At 37.1% G+C, this 21,986-nt stretch overlaps 2 protein-coding genes across 8 annotated transcripts in view; one reads left to right on the top strand and one right to left on the bottom strand.

The window, feature by feature from the left end:
* Nucleotides 1–1,094: 1,094 nt before the first annotated feature.
* On the bottom strand, nt 1,095–15,554 carry tbc1d24 (TBC1 domain family, member 24). 3 transcript variants are annotated; one of them, XM_074663613.1, is made up of 7 exons: nt 15,474–15,554; nt 8,240–9,349; nt 6,471–6,629; nt 6,254–6,317; nt 4,435–4,530; nt 2,187–2,433; nt 1,095–2,106 (listed from the first exon to the last, which is right to left on the bottom strand). In XM_074663613.1, exons 2-7 carry the CDS (start codon nt 9,223–9,225, stop codon nt 1,952–1,954), a joined length of 1,707 nt encoding a protein of 568 aa, XP_074519714.1. In that variant the 5' UTR covers nt 9,226–9,349; nt 15,474–15,554; the 3' UTR covers nt 1,095–1,951. The 3 variants fall into 3 exon arrangements, with proteins under 3 accessions (XP_074519714.1, XP_074519717.1, XP_074519716.1); XM_074663616.1 differs by having other exon boundaries at nt 15,448–15,522; XM_074663615.1 differs by having other exon boundaries at nt 15,336–15,474.
* LOC141785338 (alpha-1,6-mannosylglycoprotein 6-beta-N-acetylglucosaminyltransferase B-like) overlaps nt 15,009–21,986 on the top strand; it is a 22,920-nt gene continuing 15,942 nt past the window's right edge. Inside the window, exons 1-4 of one of the 5 annotated variants that reach the window (XM_074663610.1) lie at nt 15,009–15,603; nt 17,514–17,606; nt 20,451–20,496; nt 20,824–20,879. In XM_074663610.1, coding sequence (XP_074519711.1) covers nt 20,854–20,879 — 26 coding nt within the window. In that variant the 5' untranslated portion in view covers nt 15,009–15,603; nt 17,514–17,606; nt 20,451–20,496; nt 20,824–20,853. Of the gene's footprint in view, nt 15,604–17,513; nt 17,607–20,103; nt 20,497–20,823; nt 20,880–21,986 lie in introns of those variants that run through there. The other 4 variants (XM_074663608.1, XM_074663611.1, XM_074663612.1 and 1 more) reach the window with 4 other exon arrangements.

Here is a 21,986-nt window from a genome sequence, read left to right as displayed (position 1 = left end):
TGCAGAAGAGCATCTCTGAACACACAACACGTCCAACCTTGAGGCAGATGGGCTACAGCAGCAGAAGACCACACCGGGTGACCCTCCTGTCAGCTAAGAACAGGAAACTGAGGATACAATTCACACAGCAACACCAAAACTGGACAATAGAAGATTGGAAAAACGTTGCCTGGTCTGATGAGTCTGGATTTCTGCTCCACATTCAGATGGTAGGGTCAGAATTTGGCCTCAACAACATGAAAGCATGGATCCATCCTGCCTTGTATCAACGCTTCAGGCTGCTGCTGCTGGTGTAATGGTGTGGGGGATATTTTCTTGGCTCACTTTGGGCCCCTTAGTACCAACTGAGCATGGTTTAAAGTCCACAGAAAAAAAAAGAAAAAGGAAAAAAAGAAAAAAAAAGGCAAAAAAAGGAAAAAAAAAAGAAAAAAAGAAAAAAAAAGGAAAAAAAAAAAGAAAAAAAAAGTCCACAACCTACCTGAGTATTGTTGCTGACCATGTCCATCCCTTTATGAGCACAGTGTACCCATCTTCTGATGGCTACTTCCAGCAGGATAACGCTCCATGTCATAAAGCTGGAATCATCTCAGACTGCTTTCTTCAACATGACAATGAGTTCCCTGTACTCAAATGTCCTCCACAGTCCCCAGATCTCAATCCAATAGAGCACCTTTGGGATGTGGTGGAACGGGAGATTCTCATCATGGATGTTCAGACGACAAATCTGCAGCAACTGTGTGATGCTATCATGTCAATATGGACCAAACTCTCTGAGGAATGTTTTACTCTTTTAATTCCATTTAGTGTTCATTTATTTCTCTGTCAGTCCAACACCAACATTGGTTTTGTATGAGGTTGATTTCGGGTGTTATAATGTTAAATATGTGTCCCAAATTTATGCAACTGTGACTTTAGGGAGTAGACACAGCAGCCAACGGGGAGAGGATTAAGAGGTCTGATTGGTGGTCACCTGACTTTAAAAAGGCATCTGGCACACGTCTGTGACACTCTGAAGAAACGCAATCCTCCCTCTAAGAGATGAGGATGTGTTAGATTTTAAAGAAGAAGAAAGCAGTGAGGAAAGAGACAAAGAAACAAAGACAGCTGCTGAAATTACGCGTCTGTATTTTCATGTAAGGTACATTTTTTTGTTTCTCAACTGATATTTCACTGGAGAACATCTGAACATACACAGCACATACAGTCAGGAGAGGAAACCCCTTCAACACCATCAGGATAATCTGAGGACGGCTGTAACAGGAAAATATGACGAAAAAGAGGAAACTGCACTTGTATCTGTTCGCTGTAAACCAAAGGTTGAAATATTCACATGAATCCTTATTAAGTAGACTGCCACAGGTTCAACAGAAAGCTTTCACATGTAGTGCAAAATGTCAACACTCAATTCACCACTGACACTCACAAATCCTACCACAGTTAGTAACTACACACATCGTCCACGTAGAGTTTGAACAGGCGAGGGAAATGAATATCTTCACCAAACGTTTAAAACCCACTGAATCAACTTTTAACCTTTGACCCAACTCCTTGAACAGACCGCAGAGCTTCCTGTGCGGTACATTTGGCAGATAAATCTCAAAGAACATTAAAGACTGAATTTACATCCAGGTTTTTGAGCTTTTTGATCCAGCAGGAACATCACAGCCGACTTCAAAAACCTCCAAATCGGCTTTTTCTTTAATCCTGAGCGCTTCACTCTCAAACTACCAAACACCTTCACATAACACCGTCATAACACATCAGTAAATACAAAAATAAACAGGAATTATCACATTTTATTCACATGTTGTAATTAAGTGCTATAATAAATAAAAAAAGGGGATAATGAGCGGGATTCCTTAGGACGGATGTTGTTCTCTTTTTACTTTAACACTCAGCTGGCGTTTCAATGTTTACAGGTTTTAATGTTTGTGTATTTGTAGTGACAGTATTATTTATTCATGACATCCTCGAAACCCCACGACTCTAACAGAGCAACCTGGAAGTTCTCAGCACACAGCGGCGGGTTGTCGAAGGTGGCGCATCGGCCGGCGCGCCCGTGGTTGAGCTCGGAGTCGATGTAGAGAGCGTTGCCTTCTCCTCCACCTTAAACACACAAAACGCTCCTTCCTGTCAGTCTCATAACCACAAAACACCTCCATGAATCAATGCTGTAGCCTACTCACCGATTATAAGGGAATCAAAGTTTCCCGCCATGAACATCGACGTGTTCTTGGAGGTGAGGTTGAAGTGGCGAGCGGAGAGGAAAGGCGACAAGTCTCCAAGAGGTTTCTCCGGCTGTGCCAATCCGTTGTTCTCAGAGTTTGGGAGTTCAGACGCCGCCCCGTCCTCCTGCTCCTGAGTCTTGATGGAGGAGGCGAGCTCAGGGTGGCGGATCACGACCCACTCATAACGCTCCATCTCTGGCTTCAGCTGGAGGGAGGAGCAGGAAGTGACACAGCTGAGAAATACTCATTGACTCAACTTTCATATTGTGCAAAAATCACTTTATTAAGTCTTTTAGTGAAATTTCTGGGTCTTTGTCCTACCTCCCTGCCCACAAAATGTGATATTTAATGACCAAACCTGTTCTTAGTAGAGCTTGTGAATGTAAAATTCTGACCTAAAACAAGCAGTTTGGAATTTGGGGATTTGCTGACGTCATCGATTCCCTTTTTTGACCAATCAGGGGCAAGTCTGACCTGATTGGTCCACCAGAGGATGGAGAATGCCAAAGTTGAAGAGCCATCACTGCTCTGTTTTTGCCTGTAAACAGCCACATCATTCCATGCTCAAGCTTCCCATCTCAGAAGAAGACAGACTGAGTGGCTAGAGTTCATTTATCAAGGAAATGTTCCAGCTTCACTCAGTAAAACTGAGCATGTGTGTGCTAGTCACTTCACGGCCGACTGCTTTTCCAACTTTGGACAGTCCAACAGAGGGCTAGCCAATAGACTGGTCCTGAATCCAGGCGCATTACCAACCATCCTCCAACAAACCTGGGACCCTGGAAATGTGAGTATTTTAAATGCTGTGTGCTGTGGAGCAGATGGAAGAGCTTTTTCTCAGTGTCCCCCCTGTCTCTGTGTTAGCTTCAGGATGCTAACTTTAGCTGCAGTTAGCCTGTTGTTTTAGCCTGTAATGTTACGGTAAACGAGCTTCTCTGTTTTCTAAACATTGTGCACTCGGAGCTCGTGGCGCCGCTCTCAGTGACGTGGAAGAGCGGGGCGGTATCAGCGGTGGCTCATTTGCATATGAAGGCCACGCCCACTAAATCAGAGCGTTCTGAACAGAGGGGCTATGAGAGCCTGGAAACAATGCTGCTGTGCTTGATTTATTGGCTTTTTGGACCAAAACATGTTACTATCATTTCATGAAGACATCAATGATCCAGATTAAACTGCAGAAAAGGAGCATAATATGGGGCCTCAAAGACTTTTTAATGCCACCTTGAATGTAATATAAGGCTGAAAACACTGTAAATATATGCGAAGGTCAGCTTTTTTTTCTGCAGTATTGCAATCCACATTGACATCCTCCAACAACCCCTTAATAAATTTGCACTAACCCATAGTCCCAGACTGTATTCAGAAACTTTTTAAAACAGGGACTGAAGCAAAAAAGACTGAAAATTTATTCCTAAAGAAAGAAAACAGAAGTTTTTTTCCAACTTTGGGAATAAAACCGACACTTTTTTTAAGCTAAAGATCTGGGCTGACAGATATTAGCTTACCTCTATTTCAACTAATGTGATCAAACCAGCCGTCTGCTACAGAAAGAAAATGTATGTTTTCAGTGACAGCCTGATTGAGACGAACTGTTAAATACACTGAGTAGAAAAACCTCTGACAGACATCAGTCCGTGCTGACTGTCTCCATTTCTCCTGGTGTCAGGTGAGGACCAGGTCAGATACAACTGGATCAGGTTACGGGAGTTTCCGATCTGTGCGTACTTAAGTATTAAGAGTGTGTGATGGGGGTGTTTTGTGGTGTGCCGGCTCAGACAGCCAGCAGCTGTGCAGCAGCTCAGGAATCAGGTGAATAATTCATACAGAGGCCTTTAGAGAGCCAAGCTGCTTTGCTATTTCCAGCCCAGGTGTTGTTCTGACTGGAGCTTCATGCGTTGCTGAGACGAGCAGATAAACAAGATTCCTTTTTGTTTCCTCAAACAGTATTTGGTTTTAGAGGTCGTCACAATGTCATGTGGTGAAGTTTGACCTTGAAGAGGGCTTGACTTGCTGAATTTGGCTTTAAAACTGAAATCCTGGATGAGAAACCAGATCTAATAGTGCCACCTGGTGGCAGGAAGGTGGTACTGCAAATCTACCAATTTCTCATTATTAATCCTGCCTTAAAATCTCTGTTAAAGTAAAGAAAGACTTTTTTTCCATCAAGAATCAGTTCAGGTTGTTTGAAAATAAAAAGTAAACTCACCCTGAAGAGGAAACACTCCCCTGTCCCAAAGAAGCTCAGTTTGTTTCCTCCTCTCTTCCGCTCCTCCCAGTCCGTGGACAGGAAAGCTCCACAAACCTGAAGCAAAAGCAGAAATAAAGGTCACTATGAGCTTCATAAGTTTTTTAATTTGAAAATTATAAATGATTTTTATTTTATTTTATTACACCGCTGTAAAAAGGGGACCGACTGCTGTTGCTGGAGGCTCTGTGGGATGAACGAAGCCGATCACTATCATATTTTCTGGAACTACCCAGTTATTATGGAGGTAATCCACAAGAAAATCAACTATGTTTTCAGAAGTAACATCTCTTTTAACTGCAACCCAATCTTTGTGGGTGACTTTTTCTGTGATGGTTGGGATACAAGTGATAAGAAATCAATACAAATCCTTTGGCAGCAAGCAGAGAAGCTGTTACTAAGAAACAGCTGAAACCTGATCCCCTAAATATTGATGGGTTGAAATAATACATCAGATTAATATTCTGGAGAAGCTGTCACTTTCTCTCAGGGTTCAGAAAGAATCATTTTACAGAATATGGTCCAAATGATCAGAGTATGTTCAAACTGTGAGGCCAGATTTTAACTGAAGTTGTAAAGATAAGGTGGATTGTTTTTATTCATTAAATCTTTTTTAATTTAGTTTTATTTTGTTTTGTTAGTTTGTGTTATTTTTATTTTCATCTATTTTAATTTTTATCTTTTTTTTTAATTTTTGTCTGTTATTTTATTTATTATTTTTATTTTTTATTTAGGTCTATTTTATTGTTTATTTTATTCTTTTTATTTTAGTCGATTTTATTTTTTATTTATTGTATTTTATTTCACTTCAGACTATTTAATTTTTTATTTTATATTTGATTCTTTATATTTTTTGATTTTTGGCTATTTTATGTTCTATTTTAGTATTTTTAATTTTTTATTTTAGTCAATTTCTTATTTATTGTATTTTATTCCATTTAATATATATATTTTTTTCATTTTATCCCTTTTATTTTTTTATTTTAGACCATTTTATATTTTTTATTCTTTTTATATTTTATATGTCTATTTTTTTATTTATTGTATTTTATTTCATTCAAGCCTATTTTTTATATATATATATTTTTTTATTATTGTAGTCTATTTTATTTTTTTATTTATTGTGTTTTATTACATTTTAGCCAATTTTGTACTTTTTTCTGTTTTTATTTATTATAGTCCATTTTACTTTTTTATTATTTTTTTTTAAATTTAATTTAGGTTTATTAAATTTTTGTGTATGTTATTGTTTTTTGATAATTTTTTGCTTTATTGTATTTAATTTTATTATATTTTATGTAAGGCTTGCCTATGGTTTCCTTTTTGCAATCTCTTCCACTTCCAAAATGGAATCTTCCCACGTTTTGTTGCATCTCTTAAGTTACTTAAAAAAAAAACACTTTGAAGAGCTAAATTGTTGGAAAGATATCAGTACGTTTAACTGCTTTATTTGTTAAAAACAGCAGGAGAATATCTGCTGATTGCAAAGTACATTAAAAAAAGAAAGTTTAAACTCAGGGATGATCTCTGTGTGGAAGATTACTTCCTGTAAGCTCTCAGACTTCCTGCTTAAATCAGTTTTTATCACCAGAATCCAATCAGTGAAGACACACAATGAAGAAGAACATTCACAATGAGGATCTGCTGAGGGCTGATTATAAAATCCCACTCAGAGTGTTTGTTAAGAATGCTCATGCTGTTTCTTTGTTTGTATTTTAACACAATGTGTGTCATGATTCTGGAGGGGGCAGTTTGCTTTCTGTGCGTGTGTCGTACTTACGTCACCATCTGTCGTCCGGATGAGGAGCAGAGTTGGCTCGTAGCCTTCACAATGTGAGTAGAATCTGAAAGTGTAGAGCAGTCGTCATTTTATAATAACTGGGAAGACTCTGTCGCATCAATCCATCAAGTTTTAAAACCTTTATGTCAAACAGAGCCTCTAATATCAATCACAAGCAGCTAAACGAGCTAAATCATGTGTGAGAATGGAGGAATACCTGTTCAGGCTGCAGCCATGGGTGGATGTAGTGAAGAGGAGCTGTGGTTGGCACAGGGCGAAGCGCTCAGGGATCCAAGACCAGATGTCCCGCATCTCTTTGGCGCTGACTATCTCTGAGGAAAAGGTGTCGGGGTTAAGAGCCAGCTGGACGTTCCTCCTGGTGACGACATAAACACGGGGAGAGATAAAGAGGTGCCGACAGAGAAGGAAGACCACGATCAGTCGTTTGATTTACAGAGGGTGTTGGAAGAAGAGGGAAATCATCACATCAGATCTACTCTGGGAACAGATTTTCTGAGTCTTTGTTCAAATAATGAGAAACAGAAAGAGTCAGAGTGTCAAAGAGGAGAGACGACCCACCTAGAGCTGTGAAAACCCCATGAAGTGAACGGTGCAGATGAAACAGAAGATGGTGGATGGAAAAACACAGCACGGACCAAACAGAAAAGACAACAACAGAATATGAGATGAAGATGAAAGAGCAACTTTAACCATTTCCCCAAAGTAAACAGTGGACATAGATCAGGGCGTTCTCTAAAAACCAAATCTAAGTTACACAAAGGAAATTTAAAGCAATTTCATTTAAACATAACATTTCTCTCAATCTGAGTTGTGATTTAATTTTCAGTCCATTTAACTGTTAACTATTCAGTTTAGGGATGCACCGATTGGATCCTGGTATCAGTTGAATCCAGCCCCTCATTTTTCTTACAGAGCGTAATGATAATTAAAGACACTGACACTGAATAAAATCATGCGTTAACATTTTGTTTAGGGATGCACCGGTATAAAAATTTTGTCTGATATCAATATCCAATATTAATTATATCATCTGTTATTATTATGTGAATTATAATATAAAAAATAATAAATTATAAAATTAATTACATTTATTAATTCTATTTTTATTTTTAGTATTAAATATATTATTATTATAATTGAATCTGTTATAATTATATGAATTATATTATTAAATATAATTCATCATATAATTAATTATATTTATTATTTTCATTATTACAATTTTTATAATAATAATAATAATAAAATAGTTATAATTATTATATGTATGTTTTTAAGTAAATTATTATTATAATTGAATCTGTAATAATTATTTTAATTATATTATCTGTTACCGCTGATAACCGATATTTACCAATATCAATATTGGTAAAAAAAATTGATTCATTTAACTGACAATAAGCCTGCTTATTAAACATGCTTGATATGTGGCAAGACATTAGAAAACTACAAAATATGATGAGTTGAGAGATGTTGACAATACATGTTATCATATTCAAGAATTTCTAAAAGATTTAAAAAATTTTTGAAAATTCATTAAATTTCAAATTTTTGCAAATTTATGAAATAAAAAAAATGTTTTAATTATCTAAAAAACATTTTTTTAAATGTCAATTTTTTGGAATTCCTTTTTTTAAAATTGTTTTTTATTTTACAGTTTTTGAATTAAAAAAAAATTAACCACTACATCACATATAGAACTAGATTAATTAAAAAAACTTCTTATTTAGATAATTACTGACTAGATTTTAATTATGTAAATAATTTATTTACTTTATTGTCTTTATTGTGAAGATAAAATAGATTTTGTGGCTGTTGAATGACTTCAATGATCCAGGTGAGCTGTCAGATCAGTGCATCCCTGATTCATCCATTTGACTTTGAGGCATCCGTTCTGCAAAGGCCACAGATCCCTCAGTAAAGATGACAAAAAGCTGCTCATAACACACCACACACAGACTTTACCTCTTTTGCTTGACCGTGATGCCTTTCTGCTGCAGGGACTTCTCGTTGGTGAGCTGCAGCAGAGTAATCTCCTTACGGCTGAACAGACGGATGGAGAACGCCTTCTCCAGTAGCTTCTCCGGCGTGACGGTCGAGGCAATGCCTTTGACGAACGCCTGAATGTCAGCTTTGACTTTGCTTGAATCCTGCTGCTGGTTCGGCTGACCCCCCTGAGCGGCTGCTTTGCTCTTGCGGTAGAACTTGAGCAACGCGATCGCGACACGGAAGAGAATTTTGTAGCCCTCCACGAGGTAGACGTCTAAGACCCGGACCACGTGGCTGAACGGCAGGTCGCCCAGCACCCAGCGCTGCCAGTCAGAGTAGACCTCCAACACGTCCTGGGCGGTGGCGACGATCAGTTTGTGAGCGGCTGCGCAGTACTTGTTGGCCAAGTCTCCAAACGTCATGCAGCCCGACTCGAACGCCAGGAAAGTCTGGTCCAGCATCCGCTTCCCCGGCTCGTTGCACGCCAGCATGCGGCTGACGTGCTCGAAACACTGAGCTTCATCTTTGCTGAAGTGCAGGAGCAGTGACGTGATGGCGGGGAGAGACGGGCAGTGGGAGACGTCAGGAAACTGTCCGGCGAGGCAGTTTATGATCTGATGTGCGGAAGCCACCGCCTCTGCTTTCAGACAGTACCGCGGCACCGGGTTATCGTCCACAAAATCTGGGAGTGGGATGTTTGAGGAGGGCTTCTTAGAGGCCGCGTTCCCCATGATGTCACGGTACACTTCTGCATCTGGGGTGACTGTGCGGCATGGAATGGCTTTGATGAGCTGCTGGTAAACCTGTGCACGTAATTTGTGGTTTTTGGCCCAGTAACCCTGCCGTGCCATCTGTTTGAACTCTTTCAGGTCTTTGCAGTCGACTTTGGTGGGCCCGCTGCTCTTGGCCAGATCCCCCATCTGGTTCCAGTCCACGAAGCTGCCATAGTCTTCCTCCGCCATGGTTGCTGGAGACTCGCTGGTTCGTCAGTGGGAAGAGAGACGGGACTCTCTGGGGTATTTCTAACCTTCTGTCCACCACGCAGCAGAAAACTGTCCGACTTTGATTAGCTGCCCATGGTTGTTACTGGAAGATTCAAAGAGAGAAAAGACATAAAGGAGGGGTTGACAAGATTCATCAAATAAAAAATGAAAGATTAATTGCAAAATCCTCCTCAAAGAGCTCTACTGATGCTGCAAAACTAGTCAGACTGCTTTTGGAAAACATGTTTCTCCTGATGATAATCAACCAGGGAACAGACTCAAGGAAATCAAGTTTTGCTCTTTTCTTTCCATAAGTAGAGACCTGCACTAACTACACTGCAAAAAAATAAACGTTATCAAGTTTGGGCTTTTTAGACTTAATATGAGCCACATTCATCTGACCAGTCCAGAAAAATGTATTTTTGGTCCATCGGCCAATGAAACAAGAGAAAAGTTTCTTGTATCCAGACTAGTGGTGAGACTTGATTAAAAAAATTAATCCAATTAATTTTGCCATTTGTAATTAATTAATCGTAATTAATCGCATTTTAATCACTTCAATATTCAACATCACAAGCAACACTTTTCAATTCAAACAGATTTTGGCAGAAGACTAAATTATTGAAAATTCTCATGCGCAAGTTATAACAACAAAATCACGTTTATTTTGTTCAGGAGATCAGCCGTTATATGGTAAATAGTGCTGTCAGGCGATGAAAAATTAATCTAATTGATTACGGGATTTGTAATTAATTGATTAATTAATCACATTTTAATCTTATATCTGCTTAAGGTCCCCACATAAGGAATTTGATTTCTAAGGCATTACAAAATTATGGTGCATGACTAATCGAATGAATACATGAAAAAAAAGAAGATTTGTAAATCTTATTTTTTTTTCAACTGGACAATTTTAATTAAAATGTCCGTGTTCCCTGCCATTGACATTCGATTATTGTTTACTGCGTCTATAGAAGTAAATTATATCTTTCAGCTGAGGGAGGTGGGGTCTGGTGGAGCTTGTCAATCAAAATCCTGCTCGTAAACTACTGTGGGTGAGAGCGGTGCACTCTTTGGATGAGAGCTCAGCATGGATATGAGGAGAAGATGTGAGATGACAGAGACATAGTGAGATGTGGATGTGTCACAGTGATGGTTGTGTAGTAGTTCAGAGAAAAAGAGCGGCGCCATCGTGAGAAAAGATGACGGAGATCATGGAGAGGATCAAAGGATGGAGCGCCTGAGATGAATGCGATCAACTAAGTTTGATTTGTCTGTTTTTTGGACCAAAAACAGGAAGAGAGACATAAAAGAAGAGAGTCCACTCTTCTTAAGTAACTTTGGTGTTTATATGGTGATAGAAAACAATATTATTTGGGTCTTAAAAGATCGTTCAAGATGTTAATGTGGGGTGTAATTAATTTATCTAATCAACGCGTTATAGTCACAGCCCTGATCGAGACATTATTCTACTACAAGCAAATTTTCTAACTAATTTCTCTTTTTCCACTGGTAGATTTTGTCTTTAAATGACTTAAAACAAGACATTTTTCCAGAGTGATCAGCTGAATGTGGCTCATATCAAGTGTAATGAGACACTTTTACATAAAACAAGACAAAAACACTTGATGAGATTTCCGTTTTTGCAGTGCAGGGAAGCACTACATGATGAAACTTTGAGAGAATGTGCAGAAGGAGCCAATTTCACAAATCAAATCTGCAATTTCAGATCAAGCAAAACATGTGCCGATGGTTCATGGTCTGTGGGAGAAAAAATGAAGTGAAACCAGCTTCAGATCACATGAGATGCACATCTGTTCCTTTGATTTCATCAGTATACACAAGGACTTGTACTTAGGGCATTTTGAGGCTTATCAGCATCAGCCTTTTTTTTCTAATTTGACGGCCGTTACTGTTTGATAAACATATGCTTAAAGGAGTTCGTAACATCCCAAATCTTGGCGCCAATATTTTCACTTTTACTGCAAATGAATATCGGCCTCAGATATTGTCTATCGACTTCCTTGTTGACCGATAACCGGTATCGGCTTTGCAAAAAAAACATATCGGTCTATCTCTACTTCAAGTGCCGACACAGGTAAATATTTTAAAACAGAATAACCAAATACTGAGATCACCTCCTCGAAGCAATCCCAGAAACACTCAGTAAAGCATGTCCAAAGATCATCTCCAATAAACTGGAAACTCTCCTCATACGATAATCCAATCATCTGCCTCTGAGTTCCACCGGTCACATGAACATGCGTGTCCAAAGATCACTCACAATATATTTCAAATGACTCTCATAAAATCAACTTTTCACACAGATACCAACAAGTCACACGGAGCGGCATACCATCCATAACTCCATAACTGCATGTTAAACCAGGAGTGTTGAGATCAAGTGTCCCACCTGGGAAAGATGTTGTCGAACTCGTTCTTCAACCCCGTAAACAGGTTGTTATTGGTTAGAGGCTTTTTATTAATGAAATAAGTTCTCAGATTACATCAGTTTGAGCCGTCTGCACATCCTGAACTGGAAGAACACACTTATACTGACGAACAGAAGTTCATCATTTGATGTTTAAGAACATACTCTGGACCTTTTCCTTCAGTATGCAGGATCTGTCGATCTACACTTCAAGCTCTAGTATGTCTTTCAGCTGACAGAATAATATTAGACATATATTAGATTCCAGATTTTAACATAATGGCCTAATTCTTTCGACTGATGACTTATAGAGTCAGTTTTCTGGCTAAAGAGGGAGCTTAGTCCTGGACTTAAAGGTTTTGAAGGCTCTACTAACTGAATCTGGCTTTAGGGATGGGTACCTTTCACATTTAAAACAATATGGTACCGATGCCTGATAACGGACAGTCAGTATTGGTACTTGCGCGCCAATTTTTGGTACTTTTGTGTGTTTATGTGGAAATAATATTAATTTGTTTAATAATGTAAACTTAAAGTTTTTTAAATTTAACATACTTATTCTTCAATTTGTAACCTTGCAATGCTGTGTTCATGCTCAGCATGGAAAACTGCCAACTCTTCTACTCCCTTACAGCCACAGGGATGTGTTTAGGAACCAAAACATGGTACCATTTGATTTAGCATGAATCCTGGGTCGTGCTCCTTGACATTCACCCTGTGCAGATGGCCCTGTTTCCTGCTCTATCAACTGTCCTCTCTCCTATCCAATTAAAGGCATAAAAGCTGTCTTACCTATCAAGGAAAATTTAATGTAACAATTTATATATGTATGCTGGCTTATATGATGTGCCTTCTCTCTATTACCAATGTATAATGTATAGAGTTACATACTGTTAGAGCACGGTTATTTATTTATTTATTTATCATTATCATCATTATTATTATTATTTCCTTTTTTTTTTTTTTCTTTTTTTTTCTCTTGAGTTCATGTGTAGGTATGTTTATGTATATATGGATACTTGCTTTATTTACCTGCCTCTGTTTTTCTTGTTGTTGTTCTTGGTCTAAACATTGAAAATCTAAAAATTATATATATATATATATATATATATATATATATATATATATATATATATATATATATATATATATATATATATATATATATATATATATATAAGGTATAAAACCCCCCAAACAAAAATAATAAAAAAAAGATCTTACATGAATCAGTACTCAGTACTTAAAGAAGGAATTCAGTCGGTACCTATAAAAGTACCTAATTTGGTGCCTATCCCCAATGCTATTAAGCCTTGAAGTGCAAACAAGAAATGACCAAAGAGCAAAGAGTATAATGTGGTTGTTTAGTGGGAGTGTTTTGATTTTCAAAGGATATTAAGGATTTGGAAATTAGGCCGGCACCACCAACACCATCAATCTGGGTCTGAGAACAAAATGAACCCTCAGTTTAAAAACATCGACTTTGCTTTACTATCTTTGAGCGAGCACAAATCCAGACATCTATACTGAAAGCACAACCTTTGCCTTGCATATCACACAATAAATGACTACATTTAGGGGTGTCCCAATCCCGATCCCTGGTATCGGATCGGGCCGATTCTGGCATTTTTGAAAGTATCAGTGATCAGGAATTCTGGCCGATCCTCTCAACTGATCATTCACGTTAGCGGTCTCAAAGCCAAAAATGCTGCCCAATGCCAACGTGTCAGTAAAATCGAAAAAGAATTTAGCAAGAAAACCGGTCATTGTCTGCAAATGTTCTGCATCATGTGAAGACATGTTTCCAGCTTTATATGTGATACATTCAGGTACCCTCGAAAACCTGAGAATCTGACTATGACCCTGGTGTTTCATGCCAGTTATTTAAAAATAAGTGGTTTTTTGATTGGGGTATCCAGAGGGTTTGAAGTTTAAACCAGCTGGACTAAGTTAAATGGACTTAATAAGCTTCAACTATTATTTTTTTCTATTCAGTATTGTTAACACACAGAACAAAAAGCCATGCTGCTTCACTTTCTCACTTCTTCAGAAAAGTTTATCTCCAAACCCCAAAATTGGATCGCAATACTAAATAATCGGGATCGCGATCAGGGGCAAAAAATTAGGGATGTCCCGATAGTACATTTTCATATCCGATACGATACCGATACTGCAGCATTGAGTATTGGCCAATACCGATATTTATCCGATACGATATCAGCATTAAACATGTATACTTTGATTACTTATTTTGTAGTACGTCTGGCATGTCAGAAAAGGCTTGATTAAGTGATTTTATTCAAACAAAGAACAGTAGTCAGCAACAGTAGGTATGAGGAAAAACTGACCCATTTATTATTAACCAATGGGTAACAGAAATTTTAACATTAAACATAAAAAAGACTAGTAATTGAATGAAATAAAGAATAAATTAGAAGACTCAGAAAATAACCTAAATAAATCAAATAAAAACAGCAGGAGCTGAGTCTGGAATAGATTGCTTATATCGGAGTGCTGATATCAGACATTTTCGATGCATTCGGATACGATACCAATATTTGTTTTTTTGCTGATATCAGACCGATATCCGATATTAATATAGGACTGGGACACCTCTACAAAAAATGCTGATTGGGCCCCGTCTAACTACATTTATAAGAAAAACTAGCTCACAAGCCTCTTTACTGTCTCAGCCAGAATTTTTAACAAAAATATAAAAGATGAAATAAAAACAAGCAGTAAAATGAAGCATTCATTCAGTCAGATAAAACATGAGCTGAATATGTTCCCTTCAGTTAACTGATGCTTCATTTAGTGAATAACAAATTATCAAGCATGCTGATAAATCTCAACAGGGTCTGCAAATATCTTTATGCATCTATAATTCTCAAGATTTTTGCACTGCCTTGAAACTCTCTGATCAGTATATGCATTTTTTTAATTCTCTTTTTTAAATAAGTGCAAACATACTTGCATGTTCAAAGTGACAGCTGTTTTAAGTGCAGTATGACAGAGAAAGCAGTCTCCTAGCCTTCAGGGAAAGCTTACTGGAGCACATGAAATTGTGCGTCTCCAAAACTGTGCACTGTTAGGTAATGTTACTGTAGTCTAAGGAGTATACACAAATACAAGGCATAGCTATTTAACCAGTGTACACTCGAGTACCGTGCTTGAGGCTGTGAGCAGGACTCCAGGTAGACCGGTGTCAACACAAACTGGACTGACAGCTGCAGCCCCGCGTAAAGCTCCCTGAGCTATCATTTCAGTCTAATAACCCATTAACGCCAGCTGACCGGCTCAGGATGATTTTACTAACATGTAAGTAAAACTAAGTGTAAACGGGTCACAGGGTATTTAACATTACCGCCAGACTAAATCTGATTCAGCCCTTTCCGTTTACACATGCCAAGTTAGCCTTTAGCTAACGTTAGCTAGCCACAAGCTGCTCCTGTCAGTGCATGCAAAACGGGATCTCATCAAGAAAATACAGAGCGAGCTGCAAAAACAAGAAGTCAAAACAGGAAAAAGACTCGAGTGGATGCAATAATAATGAAATACAAGAAATAATGCGACAAAAGCATGCAGGCTAGCGTTTCTGCACCAGCTCGCACGGATGACACCGACACTCTCAGAGATAGTTGATTTGAAGAGGTTTTACCTTCATTCCGCAGAAAAAGGAGATGAAATATAACACAGAGCGGACAGCAGGAGCTGCAGTGACCTCTAACACATGATACTGAAGACTGCGAAGACCACAGTAAACCACTTACAGCAAGAAAACAGTCGGTATCCTCACCTGTGTGGGAGATGTCTTGAGACGTGAGGGCAGAATTCATGTGAAGTTGACTCGCGCATGCGCTGTAGCAGCAACCCGGGTCAGTGCTTCTGCAGGCGCGTGCAGCTGCTGCAACTACAAAGGGGATCAGGTGGGCTCAATGCATGGACTATATAGGGTTTAAAGAGACTCTGTGGCTCAAAAAGGAGCTGAACAATGAAAAAAACAGACTTAGTGTAAAATATAAATAAAAATCTGTTATTATTTATACCTTACTGCACCTTAAACTGCACATATTTAACATGTTTACATCCATTTCTGCACAGTACTGCACTCCTGTACTTGTTTACTTTGCCTGTGTACCTTATATTTAGTGACTGCATAGTTTTGTAGTTTTTTTTAACCTATCAATGCTATTTTATTCTTGTTTTTATCTTTTGAATTTTAATTTAATAAGGGATAGCCCCTTGTGATGCGGTGTGTTGTTTTCAATGGGGTCCCAACTCAGACATATAAAACAATGCAATATGATTAAAGAGAAAAAACAAATTAATTAATAAAAAATAAAAAAAAAATCCAAACAAACCACTCTCCCACTTACTGTATCCCTTCAATCCATCTCCAGCCCCTAAATACTCATATACATTTATACATTTGTACATACATGTAGATGTAAATTTAAAGATTATCATACTATTTATGTATATGTGTCGGACTTCTTATGGGTTTTAAAGCTTCCCTACAAACTGTACCACCAGTCCTATGTGCAAATATCCAGTCTTCCATGAAATATAACAGAATGACACACTTTCATCTCAACACTTTTATCACCTTCTCCCTTCAATAGCATAGCTAGACGCCTCTTGAAGCCATCTCTGCTGTGACCGTGTAGAGGTGGCATGACAGATCTCAGAATCTGATTTGTCTTGTTTACACGCAGACATGCCTGCTGTAATATGGCATTGAGACAGGACAGGAAGTACCCTTGCAAAGCCAACAAACCCTGTCTTTGTCCGGGACTCAAAGCAACCACCCAACACATGACAGTAATTACTGATAATTTAATTCTGGAGCTGTTATTGCTTTACAGGACGAGTCAGACTGAAATGTTGTTCACTGTTGTCCTGTCCAATTCTAAAACGGCAGATGTTTGTCCTTATGTGTGTACCGGTCTCTGTATAAGTGCACTTGACAGATTAAAAACTATCTTTTGTGACCTAAAGAGTGTTGCCTAGATGTTCCTTTTTATTTGGTTTTTCATTCAGGTCCAGAAGCCCCCCATGACTAAAAAGGCATCCATAACTTGTACACAGCCTGTGTAGATCATTATGTTGAAATGCTGACTCAGCATTGTGACTTTCCTCTTCTTCTTCTTCATCAAATTTTGCCTGATTTTCACCATTCAAATTTTAAACTATTCAGCTTCTTCTGGTGATGTGTGCTGTGACTTTTCTTATCTCCAACCCTGTAACTTTTTGATGTATTCAGCTTTTTCTGAAAAAAATTCTGTATCCGAAATGAATGGGAATCTGCTCCTCTCCCTCCTAAATTTTCCTCAACTTTGAGATGCTATAACTTCAGCATACTTCTACTTACAGACTTCATTTTTGCTTTAAAATGTTAACTGATCTTTCAGCTCTTCATAAATGGTACAACGTTTAAGATAACTTTAACAGTTTTTGAGATTTAAGTGTTTAAGCAACATTAACTTTTTAGTTTTTCACTCAAACCTCAGCTCCTAGAGTGTAGAACTTCTTCAGTTAGAGTGGAGGAGCCTGCTGCCGAGACATTTCAAATTTGTGCACTCACGTACTGATATTCCCATCACTACTTCAGTTACTTATGACACCATACCTCCCTCTTTGACTTAATCTACATGCTCCACTATTCATACAACTTTTTCCCACAACTTAAACTTCTCAAACTGTTACTTCTTCTTCTATTACTACTGCTACTTTAACCTCTGTGCTTTTTTTTTTCTATTACTGCTACTTCTTCTTTTCTCCATTCCGTATTTTCAGCTCTGGTTCACTGCTTATAGCATTTGTTTTTATTTTTCAGCTTCAGCATTTCAACCCATTTGCAGCAAGGAAATGCATCTTCTCTGGTTTGGCTCTGAAATTTGCTGGAAAAAGAGCATCAGTGTCACATGAGGTAGGTTATGAATTTTTGTGGTCATGATGCTCATGTTATTACAAAAATTTCATATCTAATTTGCAAACACTTTGATCAAAATTAGCCTTTAATAGCCCATCCCAGACACCGTGTGTGTGTGTGTGTGTGTGTGTGTGTGTGTGTGTGTGTGTGTGTGTGTGTGTGTGTGTGTGTGTGTGTGTGTGTGTGTGTGTGTGTGTGTGTGTGTGTGTGGAAGCATGGTATTGGTTGTTAAAGACAGACAGATGGGAGCAAAGCCAGTAAGCCTTTAGGTCCAAGCTTATGGAGATTTACGCTCATCAGATCCTTCCGCTGCCACGCTGCGTGACATCACACCACATAAGCCCCTCCCATTCCTCCTGTCTGGTCGTCTTTATAACAGCTGTTTAAAGCATGGTGTGACTGTAATGAAGACAAATTGAAGACAGGCAATTATTAAATTAATGGACAAATGATGAAATTATCAACATCTGTGTTGATGTTTAAAGTTTTGCTCTTGATAATTTCAACAGATGCAAAGTTGTCTCAGAAAAAGTCCTTGAATGAGGCTTAAATCTGCAGCTGAAACAAAAAACTGAACGGAGGCTTAATTTGTTAATCTTTCAGGTATTAAATCCAGTAAAAGTTGGATTAATTTTATAATACTTTAAAAAAAGTTCATTACTTTAGCTCACTGGCAAACATTAGCCCTATTCACAAAGACTTTTCCTCCCAGAGTTGTGCTTTTTTTTACTGCGTTATCCTCTGAAAACAGCTTTAAAACAACCAAACAGAAATCACAGAACGCAAGGACAGTACTGCTTTTGAGTTTCTAGTGTTTAGCCTTTAAAAGCTTTGCTAGTAGAATAATAAAATTCAGAATTTAAAGTTAAAATAATTGAAAACAGAAAACAAGACAACAAACTGTGGCTTGTACTTAAGCCATCATCTGTTCTTCTCCACAAAACATTGACCAGCAGGGGGCAGTTGACCTTCAAAGGCCCACAGTACATACACACACACCAGCTCAGGGGACTGCTTTTTGTCCAAACTCATCGGATTAAAGTCATTCCGAGCCACAAAGTCTACTTTATCTTCACAATAAGGACAATACAGAGTATCAAAATCTAAAAATTATTAAAATCCAGTGAATAATTATCCATATGAGATGTTTTATTTTTAATTGAATTTTAAAAATTATGAAAGTGTGATGTCTTAGTTTTTTATTTTCAAATTTTATTTGAAAAAAAAACAGAAAATTATTGCAGTTCCCTTTTGAAAATAAAAAAAAAGCAAAAAAAAAAAAAAAAAGAAATTTAAAAAATGAGAACAAAAATCTAGAAAAAAGTTCAAAAAAATTGCAGAAATTACAAAAACAAGTGGAATTCAACAATGCTTAAGAAGTCTGTATTTCATTATCTCTTTAATATCTCTGGGATATTACAAGATTTACATTTTCTAAACGATTTGTTTTTATAAAGGTGCTTCACAATTAAAGTTATTATAATAAAAATAATAGTCATAATAATATCATTAATAATTATTAGTATTTTTATATTTATTTATTTAATTATTATCATTACTATTATTATCATTATTATCATTATAATTATTATAATTATTTTTATTATTTTTGTTATTATTATTATTATTATTATTATTATTATTATTATTATTATTATTATTATTATTATTATTTATTTATTTATTTATTTATTTATTTATTTGTTTGTTTATTCATTTATTGTAAACCAGAGTTTTTAAAGCATGAGCAACCCCAGATCTAAGAATTGGAGGCAACTGAGCAACAAACAACAAATAGCCTGATAGACTGACACAGGATGTGAAGCGTATTCAGTCTGTTTGATCCAGTGTATACTTTAACTGACAGGGAGGAGTTTTGACGTCAGCTGTAACTCGATCCGCACAGGAATGTTATTAATTGGATAATTGGCGTGGAGATGTTTGGCGTGCTTCATGGCACCGTGGTGTGTTGGCTAACCAGAGCTGCGTGTTTGCCCTCATGCTCATTGTGTGGCAGAGTTCAAAGGAGGGGTGATTTAATCCACTCATCCTTTTTTTTTTAACTGAATTTACTGTAGATTTGCTGAATTTTTGCTTTACTGTGGTTTTAAGACCTTTTGACTGAAGCGCAGTTTCCTGGAAATGCTTCACTTAATCGAGTGTTCTGGCAAAACTAAAAAGCAGAAAAGTTAAAAAATATAAGTTACTTTCAAAATTGAGACATATTTAATGTATTTTTAAATTGGCACAATTTCTGTCAAACATTTCTCTCTTTCACTGAACTAAACTAAGATCTCTAAGAAAAACAACCAGCCTGAATTCTTGTCTGACTGATTTATCTGACGACTGAGACACGCCACGTCAGAGTTACAGCTTAACGTCATTTCTCCTAACTGTTATTTATGAAGTTTCCACAGGGTATGTTCCCTCTTTCTTTCCTCTTTCTGTGTTGTTAAGCTTGTTCTGCCTTTTGTGAGCACCGTGCCAGATCTGTGCCAAAGGTTTAAACCATTTGAGTTTTTTAAATGAGCTCTTAGCTCGAGGATCACTTCACAACCACGGCTTAAGTCTAGCCAGCGAGACTAAAGAGAAACTGTGTCACCCAATAGCGTGGGCTCCATTGTGTGTGTGAAAGGCCTAAGTAGCACTCTGGGTATTGTTTTCTTTTAAGGGGAGTCAGGTTACCTTGACAACGGCAGGATGCCTACCCATAGGCCCTGAGACGGAGAAAAGGCCCGGCCAGAGGAGGAGGGAAAGAAAGCGATAAAGAGACAAAAAAGGAGGCAAGGTCTCTTTCCAGATCCCACTTTATTTCTTTTTTTAAAGGCGTGTGTGTTTTAGAAGCGGGCCGATGGCTGCCAGGGGGCTGGGATGGAGACCCAAAGAGGTGAGGATGTGTTTGTGTTTGTGTGTGTGTTTAAACCCATGTGTTATGAGAGGGTGCTGACATCCTTGTGTCTGCCTAACAATGATGCTCACGTCAACAGTTCTGTTGTAGGGATCAGTTCATCTTTCTGTTTGATCAACGTGTTTACCCTCATGGCTTAACATGCTTGCATAATGTTTTATTTCTTGCTCTGATGGTGTCTTAACCTGCTTATGAGAGTGGAGGAAATGTGTTTATATGAATTATGATTTATTTGCATTCTTACCCCTTTAACTTTAATTATTTCTGAGCATGCTACATTCATTTATAACTGCAATGTTTTGACAGTGAGACCCACCATCCTGCAAACTGAGGACCATGCATGTTGCTCTGAGGCCGCGCAGGTACAAAGCTCAACCAAAGTCCCCGATCACACCTCTAAATTTTTAGCTTCATACGAGCCAGCAGAGCCTGAAACTGTCCACGCAGAGATTGAAGCTTGGCCTCTCTCTGTGTTTCTTTGGATAAGGGTTGTAGACTTTATTGTGCTGATGAAAGTAAGGGTGGAGAAACTGCTCCCTCTGGTCCTTTAAATTGAGGCTCAGAGCTCATGAGCAGGCCCAAAAACAGAACAAGCTCCAGTTGTGACCCTTAGGAGGAAAAAATCAATAAAATAAAAGAAGATAAATTCCCTACATCTTTTATCATGTTAAACAGGATGATGCTGTAAAGCAGGGGCTCCAAAACTTTTCATTCATTTATTTTTAATTTATCAATTTATTTTAATTTATTTATTATTGATTTAATTTTAATTTAATATTGATTTAATATTGATTTAATTTTAATTTAATTTAAATTTAATTTGATTTAATTTTAATTTAATTTTAATTTAATTTTAATTTAATTTCAAATTAATTTTAATTTGAAATTAAATTTAATTTCAAATTAATATAAATCAATTTAGATTAAGTTTAATTTAAATTTAAATTTAATTGAAATTTAAAATTTAATTTAATTTAATTTAATTTAATTTAATTTAATTTAATTTAATTTAATTATTTCAAATATGCAATAGTACCGGAATTCCTAATTAGAGCAAGATTTTTGTTTGCACAACATAATAAATAACTGAAAATTTAAGGAAGCCAAATAATGATAAAAAAAGGAAAAAAAACCCCAAACAAAATAATTAAATAAAATATTCTAAAATTATTTGTATTATATACATATTTCAATACTGAAATGTTGAAATATTTTTGCTTTAACCTTAAAATTAATAGATAAAATATTCATGGAAAACACTCATTATTTTCAGGAAGCATTTTGCAACACCCTGATCGGGGTTTTCTGACCCTACCACTATGCAAAAACTAAAATCTTATCAAGTGGTTTTGTTTAAAGTAAAAATTGTCTGATTATACTTGATATGACATACATTCACCTGATCAGTCCCGAAAAATGTCTTGTTTTAAGTCATTTAAAGACAAGATGAGGTCTGAATCACTTGGAAA

The sequence above is a fragment of the Halichoeres trimaculatus genome, unplaced genomic scaffold, assembly GCF_033239565.1.
Source record: "Halichoeres trimaculatus isolate MK-OKI-2021-1 unplaced genomic scaffold, fHalTri1.1 fHalTri1_scaffold_23, whole genome shotgun sequence".
Classification (NCBI taxonomy): Eukaryota; Metazoa; Chordata; class Actinopteri; order Labriformes; family Labridae; genus Halichoeres; species Halichoeres trimaculatus.
Note: the sequence above shows the minus strand (reverse complement) of the source record. Positions and strands in the feature narration are given on the sequence as shown.